The 20,631-nt window shown below is 43.3% G+C and overlaps 1 protein-coding gene across 1 annotated transcript in view; it reads right to left on the reverse strand.

The window, feature by feature from the left end:
• Positions 1-4,291: 4,291 nt before the first annotated feature.
• Ttc27 (tetratricopeptide repeat domain 27) overlaps positions 4,292-20,631 on the reverse strand; it is a 125,391-nt gene continuing 109,051 nt past the window's right edge. Inside the window, exons 17-20 of the mRNA XM_021652589.2 lie at positions 11,357-11,554; positions 9,733-9,844; positions 5,956-6,056; positions 4,292-4,532 (exon numbers count right to left, since the gene is read on the reverse strand). Of these exons, the coding sequence (XP_021508264.1) occupies positions 4,410-4,532; positions 5,956-6,056; positions 9,733-9,844; positions 11,357-11,554 (534 nt within the window). The 3' untranslated portion in view covers positions 4,292-4,409. The remainder of the gene's footprint in view (positions 4,533-5,955; positions 6,057-9,732; positions 9,845-11,356; positions 11,555-20,631) is intronic.

The raw sequence follows: 20,631 nt of genomic DNA on the forward strand, positions 1-20,631 counted from the left end.
CGGATGTGGTCACATCTAGGAAACAATAAAGCTGGGCTAGCCAACTGCCTACCTTACCTTTGAAAACCTGTTAACACGTTAGTTGTACTTCCACACATACACAACACCATGCGTTGACCATCCACGCCCACTTCTCCACTCTTGCCTGAAGCCTCTCTCCTCCCTTCTCGTCATCCCTTCCTACCACCTCTTCCCTTTACTCTTCTAACTGGGTTTCCTTCCTCCTTTGCCTAATACAAATCCACTGTGCTCTACTGTCCTGTCCTTCCCTTCTCCTCAGCTTCAGCCCAGGAACAGGGGAAGGAAGCTGGGAGACCGGCAGCACTGTGCCAGGGCCTAGCAGCACTAGACGCCATGGGGATCCCTAGCGGGGATCCGCAAGGGCTGTGCCAGTGCTCACCATCAAACTGTTTCTTACTTGCAGTTTTTCTACTGCATCTTCTCACTTCCAAAGCCTGGATGCATCTTCTTGACCGATTGCACAGCTATGGATAAAAGCACAGGCCTGAGAGGTCGTCAGTCTGAGCCTTGTGGTAACCCGTGTCCTCAGAAAGCACATGTTGGTGCGTAAGCAGCACTGTGCAATAATATCTATAGACACTGATACTCATTTGAGCCCTTGGTCTGGAAAAAGTTAGCCATGCGTGGGTTAGCTCCTTCGCTTTGCTGTGATCTCCCCTCCCCACCCCCCTTCTGGCAATAACATCACAAAAGATTAAAAAATGGCTGAGAGTTACTGCTCAGAAGACCATTTAATAATATCAGTTTTCCGCCTTGTAGCCCTTGGCAGGGCTCCCTTTTCATAGATCACAATGTGGGCACGGGGCCAGGAGATGGTGAGGGTGACTCACGGGTCACTGCAGTTTATAAGTCAGAATAATAAAAAGGAAGGCAGATCTGACATCACTGGCAAGGGAAAATTTTTTGGTGTTGTGTTAAGCGAACTAATTACAGCTAGCGCTGAATAATGTGGGAGGAGGACAGTGCTCGCTGGACAAAGCCAAGCCCAAAGCAGGAGCAAAAACTGCCCATAGAAAGTCAAGAACCATACTACAAAAGGAGTCACAGAATGGATTAACTTGTTGTTTATCCTAAGGTCAAAGGAAAAAATAAAACACTCTGGGAACCAACACTGCCAATCAGGGGGAGAAGAAAGCGAATCACGCCCAAGTGACAAGAATGCACACACAACCACACAGAACAGGTTTTAAGTGGCCTTTGCTGCAAGTCATACATCTAAACTACTGTCCACTGAAAAGACAAAGGAAACATTTCAAGATCAGCTCGGCTTTTAAGTTCACTCGGTGAAGGGCAGGCGCAGCCATGATTATTATTAGGCGTTGGCTGTGAAAGACCAAGTGAAAGGCTACCGTCAGCCCACAGGGATTACGCTTTTATTAGCATAGTCCTGGGATTAGTGGAAATGTCTGTCTAATGAATGCGGCTACTATATTTGAGAGCATGCCTGAATAAGCTACATGTTGATTGAAATCCATCTATTTATAAGCGCTTCTGCGTGTTGTGTGAAATCCGGCCGTCTTTCTGCGGCGCAGCACCCTCCCTCAGAGTAGAGGCTCTTTGCCATCTCACTTTAGAGCCTGCTAAATGAGCAGGCAGAGACGAAGTGTGTGGCATTCACCTAGCAGATTTTATTCCTCACTCTTGGCCAGTAGAGTTGCCTTATCTAAACAGCAATTTAGATCGACACGGATGTTACTGAAGCAGATTGGGAAAGAAAATCAAACCCTTTTCATCAGGTTTGACTACAGCTTTAAGCTGGTGAGACTAGAACTAGTTATATAAACTGGCTAAATGGTCCTGAGTAGCCCCAGCTAGCTAGACAGGTGACTAGGTCACAATCCTTGAACGAGGTCTGGAGGGGAGGTGGACTGCCGCACATGCTTGCTTGCCTCTCACGTCTGTGAATGAGGGGCACTAAGAGCACAAAAGGCAGCATGGAAAGCCGGTCTGGGTACACGAGAAAGTGGGCCATTTCCCTCAACCTCTGGGGATCTCGCCATCATGGTGAGGCTTCACTTAGGGCCACGGGTTTCAGCCTTAAATGGGCTCTGAGCCCTCCACACACCTCCTCAACCAGACTCAGCAGCAGCTCTCTCAGCACCCTGAGGTTTGGCTCTGGGTACCGAAAAGGGATCCTTACTCATTGGAGTTCATTTTCACTCCTCTGCACTTAGGAACCTGGTTAAACATGTATCCTCTTCGGGAAAAGGCTGACAAGGAATTTATTAATAAATAATCCGAACAAATCATAGGCTATTTTCAAAGCCTCAAAGAATTTCTTGGGGAACTCTGAGTAAAGAAAGGCAAACTGATCTACAAAGCAAGTCCAGGACAGCCAAGGCTACACAGAGAAACCTTGTCTCAAAACAAACAAACAAACAAACAAACAGAAAGGCAAACTGTCAAGGTGTCCCACTATTCAATAGAGAAAATAAAACAACTGATTTTTTGGAGATCCACTACAAGCAGCAGGGAAAACTCAGGCTTTGGAATCTATTTCTCTTTCCAGAGCTTACCACCCTGCGAATCCTAGAAAAATCACGAACTGACTTGACAGGACTCAGAGTGAGAGGTGATGGCTGGTGAATCATAAGAATTTGGTGACTTAGTGCTGCAGCTGTTATCCACACTTTGGAATTGCATTTTTTCTCTCCTTGAAGTTGACAAAGTGAAAGGATTATGGAAGGGGAAAAAAAAAAAAAGGCATCAATACTAGAAAACCAAAGTTAAAACTACAAAAATTAAGCCATGTGGAAATAAGAGTATTTAGCCGAGATAGATGCCCACAGAGCACCTAAGATGACAGCAATGACTCAGGTGAGTGGTCCTCACTGCAAAAGCTGACGCTAGGAGAGACCGCGCCACCATGCCACACCTTTTTTGTTCTTGGTCTAGACCTCTAAAGAAAGGAAGACGTCAATAGTTCTCTTTTGAGCAAACACCTCATTGACAAAAGAGAGATTGACCCAGCTCAGCTCTGGAGAAGATGCCAGAAAGGAGATGACTGCTTGGCAATGTGGCTTGAGACTACTCCAACCCATCAGCCATCCCACCCTGAACTAGAAAGAGACTAAATTAACAGATTGGTTCTTTCACTTGATTTCAGAAACCCTTGTCCTTCTGGGCTATTTCTTTTCTTCCTATTTCTCTTTTACCCACTAGGGTTCCCAGCTGGGCGCTGAAGAAGTGTTCAGCTAAAACTTTCTCAATCCATCCACTGGCACCCAAAATCAACCATTCACTACCTGTGTGCCCACTCTTCACCAGCCCACCCTACTCCTCAATGGCTTCCCTAAAAATCTAAAGAGACCGGAATCATAGCTCCTGTTCCCACCTCATTTTATTGCAGTTTTTCATTAGTACTGTCTTTTACAGGACATACTTTCCCCCCACCTTGCTCTTTAAGGCTAGTATGACAATAGAAAAGAGAAGCAGATGGTTAAGGATGTTTGGAATTGGTAAGCATTCATAAGCAAAATCCATTTATGAAAGAAATTTCTTAAGGTGTTAGGACTACTTTATGTTGAGGGATCATAAAATGTTAGATTCCAAAGGCAGCTGAAACCAGAAAGAAACTAGGAGTAGAAATTATTCACATCGTATAAATAAAAACATGGAAAACTACAAGGGACAAGTGATTTATGCATGGGACCCAAAATTGAGCAACTCAAGCCAGAACCTAAGAATTCCTCACTTTGACTTTTGTAGAGAGATCATTAAGCTCAGCTGCTGCCTTCAGTATTTGTTTCCACTAACATGGCTAAGAAAGCATTTCACTCTGGCACTTTTGCTATGGGGCAGCTGACATTATATGCCACGAAGAGCTAAGAGCCTGGATCCTAGTGGCTGATGGCGGAGTGGTAATTTGGGTGTATCATTTCTCTGCTTGCGCTCTCTTGATTTTGAAGTTAAACCACACTCACACTTCCAACTCAGCCAAGCCTGTGTCTATGACACAAACACAAAATCTCAACAAGTGTAAATGTTTCCATTGCCAAGTCTACTCTTTTATCATTTTTGGACAGTATGTAGCCAGGCTAATGATTCCACAAGCTTGTAGTATCTGAGCTCCCCATCCCCCGTTTATATTAAGTTTTTCCAAAGAATGATGTGCTCATGCTAGGCTGCGTGAGGAACCCTGTGCTGGCTTCCTTGTGCTGGAATGCTAGAGAACGCAACTGAACTTACCAATAACTAGACAAAGGTACAAACCACCATCCTGTTTAATGAACTTCAGAAGTGAAAACATCCAAAAGCATCACAAAATAAGTATGTTTGCCAGCAAACAATTTTATTTTAAAAATTAGTATCTTGCGTTTCAGATACATGGGTACTGGAAGAATTCGAGAAGGCAAAAGTGCCTTTGCCACAAACTGCTTCTGTCACAGTCAGTACTGGTTTCGAAGCTGGTTGCTTAGGTCTTGCAGCTCTGCCTCCAGAGCATTCATAGCTGCTATTTCATTGGCTAGTTCTCCAGAGACTTCTCCACTTGCCACATCTATAAAATTTTGCTGCAATGTAAAAACAGTATGACCATCAAAAGATGAAAATTCCTTCCAAGCAATATAGATTCAGTACTGAATCAATATAGCAGTATAGCATCCCAGTGCCCTTTGCATGATCTGACTATAACTGCGCAGCAGCAATGCAGCATTTGCTTAGACCCCAGAAAAACACAAGCCTAATAATTAAGTAACAAACCCAAATAGTGTTCCTGAACTTACAGATTCAAGAGCTGACTACAGCACAGCGGTAGAGCACTTGCCAAGAGCACTTGGTAGAGAGTGGCCAAGGCCTTAGGTTCAAACCCCTCATCTATCCTTTATAGCAACTGCCTTAAATGTTGACTGCACTTGTCAATAATGTTATATAATAGTATTCAGATGAATGAGCATCATTCATCCAAACAAAATGCTATTTACTGTGCCTAGTGAGTCAGGAAATGCAAACAAGAAAATCAGCTTCAGGATTTTACGACCATACACAGGCAGGGAGGAAAGGTAGGTTTGCATACATTTGCATCTAACAGGCATGTGTCTCACTGTGACATATAATTTATTTGGCTTGCTATACATATTTTATACATCTTGAATAGATTTGTACTGTTGAATAATACATCCTAACAGACTAACATAAACATTGCTGCAGTGTACTGAGTAGAAAAAACATCTTGTAGGCAAAGAACCTGAATACCCACAGCATCTTTCCAAACCTGGAATCATAGTACTTACAAAATCATCATGGATCTGCATTCCTTCTCAGTGAGGAAGGAGCAGAGAGAAACTGAGGCTTAGAAAGAATGAATAATATGCTGGGCATCAAATCTCCTCCTCCTCCTGGGCTCCTGACTCACGGCTCCCTGGCCTCCACCCACAGCCTTCATGCCATTCTTGGCAGTGGCCAGGTGCTGAGGACAGAGGAGTTGCTCTGGCCTGACAGGACATGGCCTAAATGGCCTGTGACTTCTCACAGGTCTCTTTAAACTGACTACAACTTTACAGTTTCTGTGCATGTGCTAGTATTGATAAGACAGTTGTTTGTTTAACTGGGGGTGGGAGGAAGGGCTGGCTCCAGTAGATGATTTCCTGAAGTCTCCAAGCAGGCAACAGAAGGAAGAGCTGTGCAAACCAAGCCTGCTACAAGCTTTAATGACAATCTCTACCACCTTCACTTTGTAAAGGGTAATTCAGTTTGCAAAACCCAATTCAAAACTACAAAAAGCATATTTTCTGATATAAAACCAGAGACACTGTCCCCATCACAATTAAAAGATGCTTGCTTCTAAAGTCACACGAGGCAATTCTCCCCAGTTTTGAATGATCCATGGTAAACTAGTAAGCGCAACTTTTTTTTTTTTTTTTTTTTTAGCAGTAGTGACATGAGGCTGATGACTTTTCATCCCACAGTTTTAATGAACTCACAGGCCATTCTCACCTTTGCTTTGGATAACAAGCCACGTAAATTAAGCCGTGCTGAAGAAAGTACTTGTACAGCTTCCTGAGGACTGGATTTGTTCTCACTGCATTTTATAGCCACTGCAAGATAAACATAAGGAAAGCATTATAGAACTGATCATCTACAGATACAACAGCAGCTATCTACTAAGAATTTATAATAATAACTTGAGAAGTCTTCACTTCCCTGGCTCTTCCCTTCACCTTTTTCTCGGTGGTGGTATGGGGAAATCAAGCCCAGGCCTGAGCACACTGGGCAAGCACTTGTCTACCACTGAGCTACACTCCCTCTATCCTGCATCCTCCACATAAAAAAAAACACTGCTAAGGAGAATTTTGAGAAACATGGTGCATTTGGGTGAGTTACACAGGCAGGGATCCCACACACATATGTGCATGCACATACCCAAGCACACATGTGCTCACACACTAATGAGTTAGCCAAGCAAACAAACAAAGCCTTACTGAAAGCGAGGCACACATAGAGGAGCAAAACAGATGGAGTACATCTCACGTGGCTGTCCATGGTCCCAAGTCTCTAAGGAGGATTCAGCAAAGCCACATGCCAGATATGCCATGCTAAAAAGCTTGCTGCATTTTTATACCCAAATTTTACAGCATTCTGGAAGAACTGGCACCAACCATCTGCAGGTCTTCATTTAAGGAGTGTAACCACAGCCAGACTCATCTGGCATCAGGAGGGAAATCACTCATCCCTAGAAACTCTGCCTCTAGTATGCTGAGGAGCCTGTTTCTCTGAGATGGGTCACTCTGAATGAGCACACTCCTCCCTGGAGGAGGACTGCCTGTTAATGCCTTGTAAGAACAGAAGAACTCTGCACAAACAGGTGCCGGGATCTTTCCACTGTTTTTTAAAATTAAGTTAATGAGCTGAAGATGGCTCAGGGGTTAAGAGTACTTGCTGTTCTTCCAGAGGATCAGGGCTCAATTACCAGCACCCACCTGGTGGTTCACACCATCTAGACCTCACCTCAGGAGATCTGATGCCCTCTTCTACACTCTACAGGCTGCACACAAATGTGCACATAGAGGAAAAACATCCACACACATAGAACATTATTTTTTAATTATGTCCACTAAATTCAAAAGCAGATCCTATCTTAAAACTACAATGTCATAGACCATAGCTGCAAACTCTAAGCAATCAGAAGAAACAGCCTGCAGCCTGGCAAAATACCTTTGTCAGTAATTAATATCCATGGATGGCAAGAACTGGGCTTGATGTTTCTATTTCAGAATAATGATTAGACATGAACAAGCCTCATGTTGGATGCACATTAGTTAGCAATGTTAAGCCCATTTTCTGAGGCCCAGTCAATCAGATAATGAGGACTCTCTTTCTCAGCAGGGAGGCATTGCTGTCACCACAAAAAAAGGTATACAGTTTGTTTCCTGCCTAGCAGCTTATTCTAGAAACACCTGTAGCTCTTCTAGTTTTAAAATGTCCTTCATTTTTTAAGCCAGGCGTGGTAGTTCATGCCTTTAATTCTAGCACTCAGGAGGCAGAGGCAGAACCCAGGATCTCTTTGGGTCCAAGGCCAGCCTGGTCTACACAGTGACTGAATTCCAGGCTAGCCAAGACTACATAGACCGTGTCTCAAAAATCAATCAATAAACATAATTTTCATTTTGAAGAAAACAAGAAGCAAGGAGAACACACATTCTATTAGCTCCCGTCTCAATCTCACTTTTAAAGGCTTTAGAGACAGAGGTGGTGGTGACAGAGAGGGCAGAGAGAACCGCAATGACTGGACATGGCCGTCCTCCCGAAGCTGCAAACAGCACAGGGCAGCACTGCAGTGGAGGGTCCCCTCACCCTATGACTGCCGTGGTGTCTCCATTATGCTGAAGCCCATGGCAATGCTTACCCTTGGCAATCCAACAGGTACCAAGACTTACACACTGCCATATTTCCTTTTCAATAGGAACAGTGTTGGGGGAAGACAGACGAATAAAGGGATGGGAGTAGCAGAAGCCTGGCTCATTCTTGGAGTACCAGTGTACAATGCAACAAACACAAAGTTAGAGTTACTGTCACAAATTTAAAGCGTCCACTCAAACACGCTTGTGATGCTGGAATGCAACACATAATCCATTCAAGAAGGCAAACCCCAGAGAAAAGGCACTCATTCTTCCCCAAGAGTCACCCTATGGAAACGGTACCAACAACAGCTTAAATCCTGTACAAAGTTGCCAGAAGAGGATTACTTCTCCGACCTGCACAGTTATGGTGGACAGGCTTACAGCCAGCACTTGGTGATGAAAGAAACTATGTGGGTCTGACCATCACAGAGCTGGCTGTTCACAGAGATGTTTACGGAGGGCAAGCTGAAGTGGAGAAGACAGTCTTCAGAGGAAATCCCACCCTGCTAAATGTACCCATAATACACATCAGTGGGGCTCCCAACACATAGTACCACAGCCACAAAGGCCAAAGCAAAGGACTGAGCCACACCTGGCCAGCACAGGCCACACAATTGCAGCACCTCCAAAACAGCCTTCTCCTGTAATCACCTCCGACTTTCTATCTTCCAACCCGAGTTCAGCCCTCTACCTTATTTGCCAGTTCTAGGTGGTCCAGAAAACTGGACATTTTACATTCTTCCAGTCACAGATCTGAAAGGCCATGAGCAGAATTATTAACTACTAAGCCCATTCTGAACCACATGAATGTTCTGTGACTTCTTTATAGGCAGTTAAACTTTATCCCTGTCCCTCACTTTTCTCTTTTGAGTTCCTTATCAAACGGACCAGATCCTCTACTTCAAAAGAAATAGGGTGGGAATGGTAGAGGTTTGTATTTAAACGACATGTAACATATTAAGTAATAAAATGCTCTTGCAGATTCTTCCCAACAGCATAGGTAGGTATTCTCCCATTTTTACCTACAACCAAACAAAGGCCCAGAGCAATTAAGTCATTGACTCAACATCACCCAGCAAGCAGGAGGAAAAGGTGATCCTGAAGCCTTAGTGTCCCTGGTTCCCAAGCTGTCCTTCTCACTGTTCCTTGCTGACTTCTACTTGCTGTCACTATCAGGGGCAGTAACAGGCAGAGAACTAGGAGGCTCACGGTCCTTGGAACTCCGTTCTTGCTGCCAGGACTTTATTAACTCACTGGAACTGTATTCCAGGGTATCTCATACCCACATTCAAATGTCAATGCAATAATGCACCGCTGAATTTAATTGGTATTTTTCCATAATACGAGAGTGACCTAAGCCTGCACTGTATTTATCTAACAAGCAAACAATTTTATTATAGGTAAGAATATCTCCCCTCCGAATTAGACTCTAAATTACCCAAGATAGGGATTATATTCTGTATTTTTTTATATGCCCATGGCTTTTCATATAATGCTAAATACTCCAGAGATATGCATATTTTGATTATTTTTGCACTTCCATTTATAAATTAAGACTATAAGTTAATGAAATGCTAATGATTTTCCTTAATACAACATAATCAACAAAGGCTTTGTGGGGAGTAAAGGTTTTTTGGTAGTAAAACTATTTCACTCTCTAAGGGTTGTAACTCTGTCACTTATTCAAGCAGTTTTTAAGCCTCTGTCCTATTTTATCTATTGCACCACAGTGTTGTATAGATCTTTCTGAATGAAATGCAACAGTAGAAATACACTGAAGTAGTCAGGAAGTACCTGCAATAGAACGTGATTTCTGACTGACACTAGTTTATCAGTGAAGAATGCATTAGAATTGGATATGGATGTCAAGTACCATGTGCGAGTCCTATGGCTCTTTGAACAACTTCCTTAAATGCTGTAACATCTTTCTCCCAACAACTGGGCTGCGTGTCACACTTGTACGCCTTGGAGAGACACTGGAATGCCTAGGGACAAGAAGGAACAACATTCAAAACAACAAGCACAATACACATTTCAAATTGCTTCCTGGAAATCATATGGAACTGTTTCCAAACTGAAAATTTAGCATCTGTATTGTGAGGCAGAATCTCTGTAACTATCTCAAAGAGAGACTAGGATGCACATCCAATAGCAACAAACAGCTTCAAGAAACCAAGGACGCATCTGGACAGCCACTTTTCCCAGAACCAGGAAACTGTGAAAGCCAGGCTTGGAAATCTGTAAGAAGTGTGCAGACTGCCTCCGGCCATCAAGCTGAGAGACTGCAGTGTGAGACTGAGGCATGATCTTTGGGAAAGTAGAAAGTGGCTAACAGGTATATAATTTCACAGTGTTTAAAATGCTCTTTTGTTTCATCTTTAAAAATCTTGATGGAGAAGTCTCAGACAAGAGTGCTCTTATTTGAGAAAGAGTACAAAATCAGGAGGAAATGGAAGGACATAGTAGGAGTGTGTGCCTGCGTGCATGAGATATGTGTTCTGAGAACTGACAGAGCCATGGTGGGAGCCAGCTGTGCATGCTGGAGGGAGAACAACTAAGCATCCCAAGATTAACTGTACCGTGCCTATTTCCAAACCCGCACAAGGAGTACATTTGATTTGCTGTGGATGTTTTGAAAAGAAACGCAAAACAATGACCCCAACCTTGGAAACTCCGGGCTCTTAGGGGCTTGAAGACAAGAGGCTAGCGGCACAGATGGAGAGGGACTGGCAATCCACTGCCTTTCAAGAAGGCAAGGTACACCCTGCAAAGTGTCAAGCCCTTGCCATTTCCTACTCCCATCTCTTTAGTTAATTTGTTCCATTTTGTAGCCTCATCTCAGATCTCAACAGTCTTTGTTTTGTCTTTAACAAAGAGCCTGTGGAAAGAGGCACAGGTAAAGGACTCCGGCATCTGGCGGCTGCAGGTCCCGTACGGCAGCAGGACAGAGACCCTTCTGCAGGAAACAGAACGACTGCAGCAGAAAAGCTCAAGAGATGTAAAATGACGAATGTTGTCTTAGCATGCCCATAATTCAAAGTACTTAAGGCTGAATTTGAAGGCTGGGGAGACGGCGCAGTCAACAAAGCAGCTGCTTTCTCAGCTCAAGGACCTGAGTTCAATCCCCAAAATAGTGTGGTTTAAAAAAAAAAAAAAAAAGACAGACAAAGCAGCATGCACTTGTAATGCCATCACTGGGGAGGCAGAGACAGGGGATTCTTGGGGTTCTCTGGGCTCTCTTGATAAATTTAAAGCCAGTATCCACAAACTGTGGATAGTACCTCAGAAATATCACCTGAGGTGGTTCTCACACATGTGCACATGTACATACAACACACATGAACTGAATTTATGCATATTAGCGTTATGTTTCAGACTGATCTCATCCTTCACTCAAAAAGGCAGGCCTACTCTACTTGTGGCAGCAAACACAGAGGCCCAGCGCTGACAGAGGTCTACTGTCCCTGTGGCAGCAAAGACAGAGGCCCGGCACTGACCTTCTCGTTCTCATCAGGCTTTTCACTCTGCCCATTTCCATGAACTTGGGCATAAAGTCTCCAGATTTCTCCATCATTGGTCACTCTTGAAGTTACTCTGCCAAACAACTCTTGCAGCTTGCCTTTGAGGCTGGAGGCGACGTCTCCATTTCGGTCAGTCATACCATTAACCACTGCCCTGACCAGAATTTTAAGGACCTTTAAAAATGCACAGAAGGAAATAGTGAGCTAGGATCCACCAAATAATAACAAGAGAGCCAGCCAGGGCTCTGCTCTGCCATCAAACACTGAGTAATGCGTCCTTATTTGCATCCCATCACTACACATTTTCAAAGTGAAATAGAAGGGGAGCCACCATTGTTAGTTCCTCAGAGGGTTCTTTTGTCATGACCTTGAATCCAGAGCTCGTCTCTTCTTAGAGACCAGGCTGGCCTTGAACTCTCACAGAGATCTGCCTGCTTTTGGCATGCATCACCACACCTGGCTTTTTTTTTTTAAAGATCTCTCACTGCTGTTTCAGTTCAACTGCATGGCTGGCAAACTCTTGGAATCTGCCCATCCCTAGCACCACCCTGCAGCACCATGGTTACCATGCCTAGTTTTTCTGTGGGTGCTGGGAACAGAGCTCGGAGCACTTTAACCCTGAGCCACCTCTCAGCTCCCAGGCTGAGCCCTGGTGAAGGTTTTGAGGTGGCACCAGTGCAGCAGCCAGGGCCTCCTACGTGTCCAGCCCTATGTGCACAGTCAGCCCAGCCAGTGACGTGTGCTCTCCGTGCACTCTGCACGTTAAGAAACCAGAACCTCCCCAAGTCACACATGTGGGGAGAGGTATGGATCTGAACTCAAAATCCAAGCCCCGAATCCTGCTCTCGAATATTTACCGTATTACTTAACAAGGCACAGCTCCCTACTTCTCCTTATCCAAGTCTTTCATTTCTATGAAATATATGAATAAGCTAGAAACTTTTAGCACTGTGCTGTTCTTTGCTAAATCTAGAATCACCCAGACACAGATTTTTGTTTTCTAAGTTGTCTTAATTAAAATTTCTCCTAAGACATGAGAGCTAATATAAAACAAGAGAAAACAAAATTCCCATTTGTCAACTGGCTGAATACAGGCCTACTCATCTTTACTGTGTGTAAGCTTTATAATACACTACATAAACTGTTTTATCTTACCTTTGACATTTAACATTAAGATATTAAATTTCTCTCTCTTTTTTCATATGCTCTTACCAAATTCAAGCTATTCCCTGGGCCTCAGAACCACAGCCTGTGCAGTCAGGCAGGCTGCTTCCATGTGTGGTCCATTGCTGGTAGCAGAAGCATAAATAACACCAAGTACACGTCTCTGTACCTAAACACCTCTCTTATTCTGAAGCTTCCCTTGGATTAAAATTTCAAGAACAAAATTGTAGAATCAAAGAGGACGGAGGGAAGGGTTGGGAGAGGATGAGGGAGGGAGCTACAGCTGGGATACAAAATGAATAAATTGCAATAAAAAAATAAATAAAAAGGGGAAAAAAGAAGCAGTAAAAGATTTTTTTTTTTTAAATTGTGGAGTCAAAGGGAATAAACATTTTAAGGCTCCCATGAACTGGAAATACTCCAGAGGGCACAGTCAGGTTACACAGAGATGGTCACTTTACTCTGTATTACCAGCACTGAAAGGGAAAATGTGTTCTATGAAAGGTGTTTTTTAAAGGTATCACTGAAATTAAACTTCACCATTGCCTTAAACTTTTCCAAATGTTTGTGAGCTAAATATATTCCCTTTCCAAGAATTAACATTTTTTCTTAATATACACTGACCCTGTTTTTCCCCAATGTAAAACAGTTTTATTGTTCATTATAAACTAGCACATGCTGCTAGCTCCTCTGACTCCCAGCCCCACACACCACTTGAAAAAGCAGCCAGTTGTTGGGCTCTGAAGGAAACTAACACAAAGAACAGGAGCAGTCAGGGAGGGAGGGGAGAGGTGTCAAGGTTCAGAGATGGCAGGAAAATGAGTGCAATGTGGCCTTCATTCTTTCACCTGCTACCTATATGTCATGTGCCATCAGCATGGCCCAACTGAAACAGAGCAGTGCACACTCAGTGCAAACCAGGGACTGAGGGAGCACACCAGGGCAGGATCCTAGCTGTGGGGGAGAGGGCAGGCATCCTGGCTCTTCTCTCAAGGATCTTCCACGAGCTAGAGTAAACTGACTGCTCAGATGATGAAGGCAGGAAAGTATTTGCCTGGCAGTGTTGGGAGCTAGGAACCAGTTAACTAATGATAGAAAGACACAGCAATCAAGGGCTGAGTACTCTCTATGGCTCAGTTCAGCAAGGGCTCCAGTTCGGTCTTGGGTGTTAGCCTCTCCCACCAATACACATTATCAGTCAAACTGCCAGTTTTTTGAGGGAAACATGAGACAACAGGGAACAGCCAGAGCACCTGAAAAGAGCACTCAGTCCAAGATAAACTGAACCCATAAGGAAGAGCTTTAGGCTCAGAATTATCTACCACACAGAGAGACTGAAGGAATGAATGAACGCCCCTGGGAGCCTTACTACAAAAAAGAAAAGTAGTTAGGGGACCAAGCGTGGGGCACTGACACAGAGAAGGAAAAGGGAGGGGCTGAGAAAGGGGCTAGAAAGCAGCTGGTGAGGTAAGAAGCAAAAAGTTCCCAAACCAGGGAAAGTCAGGGTCCAAAGAAGAACAGTGATCAGTGGCGCTCAAGCGGGCTGGCAGCTGATGGCCAGGCATCGCGGGCGTGGTCACACACCCTGTCAGCTGGCCCCTTGGGGAGAGGGAGCAGAGAGAGCTAAATGGCCATAAGGGCAGAGAGGTGCTGGAGCAGAGGAAAGTAGGGCCTTTGGTTAGTTTCTTGGCTAAACTATTTTCACACACTTAAAAACAACGCTAATTTTCAAACCCTAGGACAAGAGGTAAATGTACCTAGCGATACTTTTCTATTTGTACCATGACATATTAAAGGGATAAATTTACTCTCTGGAGATTTTATTATAAAGACAGGTTTACTTGTTTTTTTTCTTTGACACTAGGTCAATTACACTGAAGAGTTCTTTAGTCTGTGAACACTCTGTGTGGGTCTGCACACCCTTCTGGATCTAATAAGAGTTTGAACCCTCCCCCTGATTAAATACATACCCGTATACACAATTTTTATCTTGGTATTTAATTTTATAATCTCCTAAAGGCAAACAATAGGCCTTCTTTAGAAATTCCAATTTGTTCCTCATGGCCTGGTGTTTGAGTGTTATCTCTCAATATTACAAATGACTAAATGCATGCCTCTTATTTTAAAATAGGTGTGCATGTGGTGTGTGTGTATACTGCATGCACTGCGGGTTCCAGGGAATGAACTCAGGTTGCCAGCCTTGCTAGCAGGCAACTTTACCCATTGAGCCATCTTCTAGCCCTACCTGTCTCTCTTTGAAAATTTACTATCTTTCTATCAACTCCTATTTCACCCCAGTGCTGGAGATTGCACTCAGGGCTTCACACACGCTACAAGCACACAATCTTCTGCTGCCCGATACCCATTTCCTGTCCTTAGAACCATTCTGCTATTCCTAGGTATCCAAACCACTGACGGTGCCAACTAAAGGAAAGCCCTGGTCATGATAGTTGAGGGTTCTCTGGCTTCCCCTCCAGGTACCATGTGCCTCTGCTGCTCGCACCAGCTCCCAGTAAGGTGTTAGATCTGTTCTTGAGACTTCCTCGATGCACACCACACTCTCACAGCCAGGTCTACAGCTATTTTCTCAATGAAAGGAAGTAGAAAATTGTGGCAAAACAAAGAGTTTCCCCAAATTCATGTCCACCCTGGGCCTCAGAATATGACTGATCTTGGAAAATAGGGTCTTTGTAGGTATAGTTAGTTAAGATGAGGTCCTACTGGGCTACGATGGTCCCTACATCCTGCAGCTAAGACTGGGGTCATCCCATTGATTTCTTCCTTGTAAAAGGAGAGGACTCAGACATATAGTGAAGGAAGTACAGACATGGCTGAGTTTGGAGCCTCAACAGCATAAGAGAAGGAAGGTCCAGGAAGCTCCCCCACCCCCCAGAATGTTGAGGAACATGATTTTGGAATTCTGGACTCCAAAGTCAAACCAAGAGAACAAACTTCTACCTAAGACACCAGGTTTGTGGGAAGTTGCTGCAGTAGCACAAGGAAACTCATGAAGCAGCTCTAAGGAGACAACATGGAGAACATTCACATAAGCCTTCCCAGACACCCAGCCAGGCCTGGCTTCAGTGCAGGCAGCCACAGAACAACGACACCCTCACAGCCCATCCCCCCTAAGGCTGCTGACCACATACTTCACGCACTGTCCACAAGTACATTCCCATGTGAAGTTTGAAATATCAAATCTCCTGATCTTTTATGATTTCATGACTTTGTGTTTCCTCCACCCCCAAGCTCATTAAAATATCTATCATATTTCCCGGTGATACAGTTATATTTTACCTCTTTGACAACGATGATGGTGATAACATTTAAAATGCATTTCCATGTACCAGGCCACACCCATTACAAGTATTAACTCATTTAATCCTCCCAACACACAGGTGAGGTAGACGCTGTTTCATCCCTATCTTAGGGAACTGAGGCAGGAAGTGGTTAATTACCCTGCCCAAGGTCACACAGCCAGTGGCTTGCAGACAGGTGGGAGACAGACTCAGGCTAATTCCCAAGTCCACACTTACGCACAAGATCATTCTGTTTAAAACTCCAAGTGAAATATTTTGTCCAGTTGAAAGTATTCTGATCTATGGCTTGATGCAGAACTTAACTTCTTGGGCTTAATGTTTGGCCAACCACTTTGTACATGCTGAATATTCTATTCTTATCCCACAGATTTTAAAATGTGACATTATCATGCAGTAAATTCTCATAATTGACTTGAATCTGTTCATGAATTCTACATTCAGTTCCCCTTCATTCCTGTAGCAGATGTTAACTCTTTATATCATAAAGATATTATTAGCTTTTTGCCTTTCCTATTTGTTATAAGTATTTGTCACATGTTTTTTTTAATGTGGTCATAAAAATTCCTTACAGTTTTTCTTTATTGCCTCAGGGTTCAAGAACTTTAGTAAGCATTCTCTTCTATTCTTAATTTTTCTAGGAGACAAAGTATTTGGCATATAGTTAGTCCATTTGGAGTTCATTTGGTACATCATTAAACAATCTAAATAAAAATTTGAAGCCTGGTGCTTAAAAAATGATGTAGGTTATTATGATAAATATGGGACAGAGAAATAAAATAAAATTATCTAACTCAAACAAAAGCACATCTTAGCTTTTCGCCAAGATGGCGCAGAAAGTGAAGAAGGGAATCCTGTCCTCCTATGGCCAAAGCCTAAGCCAAGGCCCTGAAAGCCAAGAGGGCAGTGCTGAGAGGCACCCACAACCACAAAAAGAAAAGCCATACCACCCACCCTCCAGCCCAAGACCTGAGGTTCTTGAAGCAGCTCCAATACCCCCTTCAGTGCACTCCCAGGAGAAACAAGGTTGACCACTGCGCCACTATCATGTTTCCCCTGACCACTGAGTGAGCCATGAAGAGACAGAACACAGTTCATGTGTTGGATGAACAGAAAAGCAGAAGGTGGTCTGTGCATCTGATGGAATACTAATACTCCGGCCTTAAAACTGGAAAGTAAAAGGAAGTGATGGCATATACCTCACAATTTTAGTAAGTCTTGAAGACACTGGTGTGAACTAAGCCAGTCACAAAGAACACAGACACTGAGAGTGGCCAGAATCGGCCACGCAGAGCAGGACAGCCGGCCTGAGAGGAGAGCAGGGAGTGGTTTCAGGGACGAGATCTCCACTTTGACAAGAGACGAAAAGGGTCCCCCAGGTGAGGGAGGGTGACTGTACAACACTGCTGATGTATCCCATACCACTCTATGCCTAAAAACGCTTGGGATGGTAAACGTGTGCTTACTACAATAAAAAATAGAAAAAGACATTTTGTTAAGCAATGGTACTGAATTCATGTGATAAGTTCCCAGGAGGAAGAAAAACTGGAGAATCAGTCATGGAGGGTTGCAGGGATGACATTTTGAAGAAGAGGGGAATAAGCACATCAATTTGTATGTTATCCTAAAAAAAAACTTTTATAAAAAAACATATAAAAGATTTTATAACCTTGGGTTTGATAAAGATAGGAAAGCACAAAAGAAAAAAAATTGTTGTGTTATATTTCATTCAGAGGCAGGCAGATGTCTGTGAGTCTGAGGCCACCCTGATCTACACAGCAAACTCTAGGGCAGCCAAGACTGCACAGAGACCATGTTTTCTCTTCCCAATGACTTTAGCTCCTATCAAGTTGACAAAAAAAGTAACCAAGATAGCAAGATACTGTTAATATTTAAGACATGATTGACTCTGTATTGTTACTATGACAAATTAAATTAGTTCTAACAGTTTTTGCATAATCTTTGTAAGATTCTGTATGTAAGATCTTCTAATTGGAAAATATATACTTTGGCTTCTTCTCTTTTTCTTTCATCTCTTTCTTTTCTTTCTATTTGCTCTTCTTGTCTAATTGCTCTGGCAACAACCCCAACTACTATGAAATAGTGGCCGTAGACATTGCTGCTCTTAGGAAGCAGCGTCCAGTCTTTCACCACTGAGAACACTGATCACTGAGGGGTTCTTTCATGTGACTTCATGTGACTTTGTTAAACTGATGTGGTTTCCTTTTGGTCCTGGATTGTTAGAGAGTTACTAGGAAAAGGCCTTGAATTTCATTTAAAAAGGCTTTTCTTTAGCAATTGAAATGATTGTGTATATTTCTGACCCTTCATTCTGTTAATGTATCATGTTGATTTGCATATGTTAAGTGATGCTCAAATTTCAGGAATAAGTCTACCTTAGTAGTGGTCTACACCCCTATAATTATGAAGCGAAATTGGCTTGACAATATTTTGTTGAGGATACTTTACATAATTGTTCAGAAGAAATTTGAGACTGCAGTTTTCTTTCCTTGTATCTATTTCTGACTTTGATATCAAGATTATACTAGCCTCATAAAAAGTCAGTTTGGTGGGGAGAGTTTTTTAGTTGTTTGATAGAATTCAGCAGTGAGGGCACTAGGTTCCAGGCTTTCCAGTGTTAGGTGACATTTGATTGCTGATTCCACCTGCATACCACTTACAGATCTAGTCATATTTTTTTTTCCTTCTTTGTGACCTGGTCTTAATAGGATCCCTTCAATTCATCCAGGTTATCTTACCTGTTGGCAAACAGTGGCTCACTGCTGTACTCTCTTCCCATCCTTTTTAACTTCTAAAATTGATAACAATGTTCCTATTTCTCTTTCTAATTTCAATGATCTTTCTTTCTTAGTCCATTAGCTAAAGCTTTGTCAATGTCACTATCATTAAAAAACAAACAAACAACCCCTACTATTTCTAGTCTCCATTTCACTTATCTCTTCTAATATTTATAGTTTCCTGGTTCTGCTAGCTTTGTGTCTGTTTGTTTTTCTTTATAGTTTCTTAAGGTATAAGATAACCTCCTCAGGAAGCAGAGGCAGGTAGATTTCTGTGAGCTCAGGCTAGACTGACTTTCTAAAACATGACAATGCTGCAATTTGTCCCTCTCCTCTTTGTGTACTTTTGTTTTTTGAAATAGGTCATGTTTGTTAAAGAGCCTGGGTTGGCCTCAAACTGGGATCCTTCTGCCTTAACCTCCTCAATACAGGCATACACCACCATTCACAGCTACTAAATTTTGCCAGAAAGAGGGACTCTCAGTTGACAGATTTGGGTTTGGTGGGCTTTGTGCTGTTTGCTTTGGTCCTATACCCTACACCTATTTCTCACCTCTACCCCAGACCATGCTTGAGGAATGTACCAAGTGCATGTCAATGAGGGACAACACTGATCCCTGAAGAGAGCTGAAGGCCTCACATATAATTGAGAGGGAAATCTAACATAAATGCTGAAGAATCTTGGCAAAAGAGAGAGCATTTCCATCCTCGCCCCTACCACTAACCTTGAAGTCCTCAGCCAAATCTCATCACAATCTTGGACCGCTGCACAGAGTTCAGCCCTCTGAATCCTGGAGGTCTTTGTAGCAGGAAGGAATAGGACTACCTCGGGTCCTGTTACATAAACTTCCAGGAGGGCTTCGGGCCAGAAGTGAAGCAATTTCCTACCTCCCTGTTTGGCTAACTCTGCTCCACTTGGAGGTCTCCAAGTGAGATGCTGCAGCCTGGACAGATAACCAGAATTCTTGGCTTCCCCAAACCGCAGTTTGGAGAAGATAGAAGCTTAGCATTTTCTTTTGTGTTCCTGCTCAATAACAACAAAAACAAAAAGCTCTAAGGAGTTGGGGCCAAGCAGTGCTAGGGAGATGGCCCAGTCTGTAAAGTACTTGCTGAAAAGCACGAAGCCCTCAGTTTGAATTACAACACCCGTGTGCCAGGAGGGCTGCTGTGCACCTGTAATGCTAGCACTAGGAAGGCAGAGACAGGAGGATCCCTAGGGCTCGCTGTCTGCCTATTCTTGCCAAGCACATGGGACCCAGTTCAGTCAGAGGCCCTGTCTCAAAAACCAAGGTGACAAGCCACTGAAGAAGACAACTAACATGGACCTCTGGCTTCCACACGCACATGGGCACAAGTGTACACTCACCCATGTACGCGTGCACACACACAAGTACTTGTATGTGTTGACACAGACACACACAGACACACAGACACACAGACACACAGACACACACACACACACACACACACACAGCTTTAGGTTAAACAGGCCATATCTCAAACCCTGGCTTTCCCTTTTTCCTGCCTGTCAGCTAAAACACATCAACTTTATTAGCTTACCTTGCGGAGCCTCAGATTCCTCAGCTGTAAAATGGAGATAGCATCTCTTTTCCAAAGCTGTAATTTATACAAAGTGGATCTGTTTCCTCTCTCTTTTCTCTCAGGTAATACTCAATCATCATTTATTCTAAGACCTTAATTTGTTTGGCAACCTGCCCTGATGCCCATCAATAGTACCTTTTCATGACTCCAAAGAAAATATCAAACAGAAATCCACACAGAGAACACCACGGGTATACAACTCTATGTGATGGCTATGTGACACTTGAGAAAAAGCAACAGTAAACTGTGATGACAAAAAAATCTGAAGGTAGTCACTTAGTTGGGGAAAGTGGTGACTCAACTGACTAGAAAGGGACATAAGAAGCCTCTCCAGTAAAGAAAATGGAAGTCATGCTATATTATAATACAT

This window comes from Meriones unguiculatus, chromosome 1 (genome assembly GCF_030254825.1).
Source record: "Meriones unguiculatus strain TT.TT164.6M chromosome 1, Bangor_MerUng_6.1, whole genome shotgun sequence".
Classification (NCBI taxonomy): Eukaryota; Metazoa; Chordata; class Mammalia; order Rodentia; family Muridae; genus Meriones; species Meriones unguiculatus.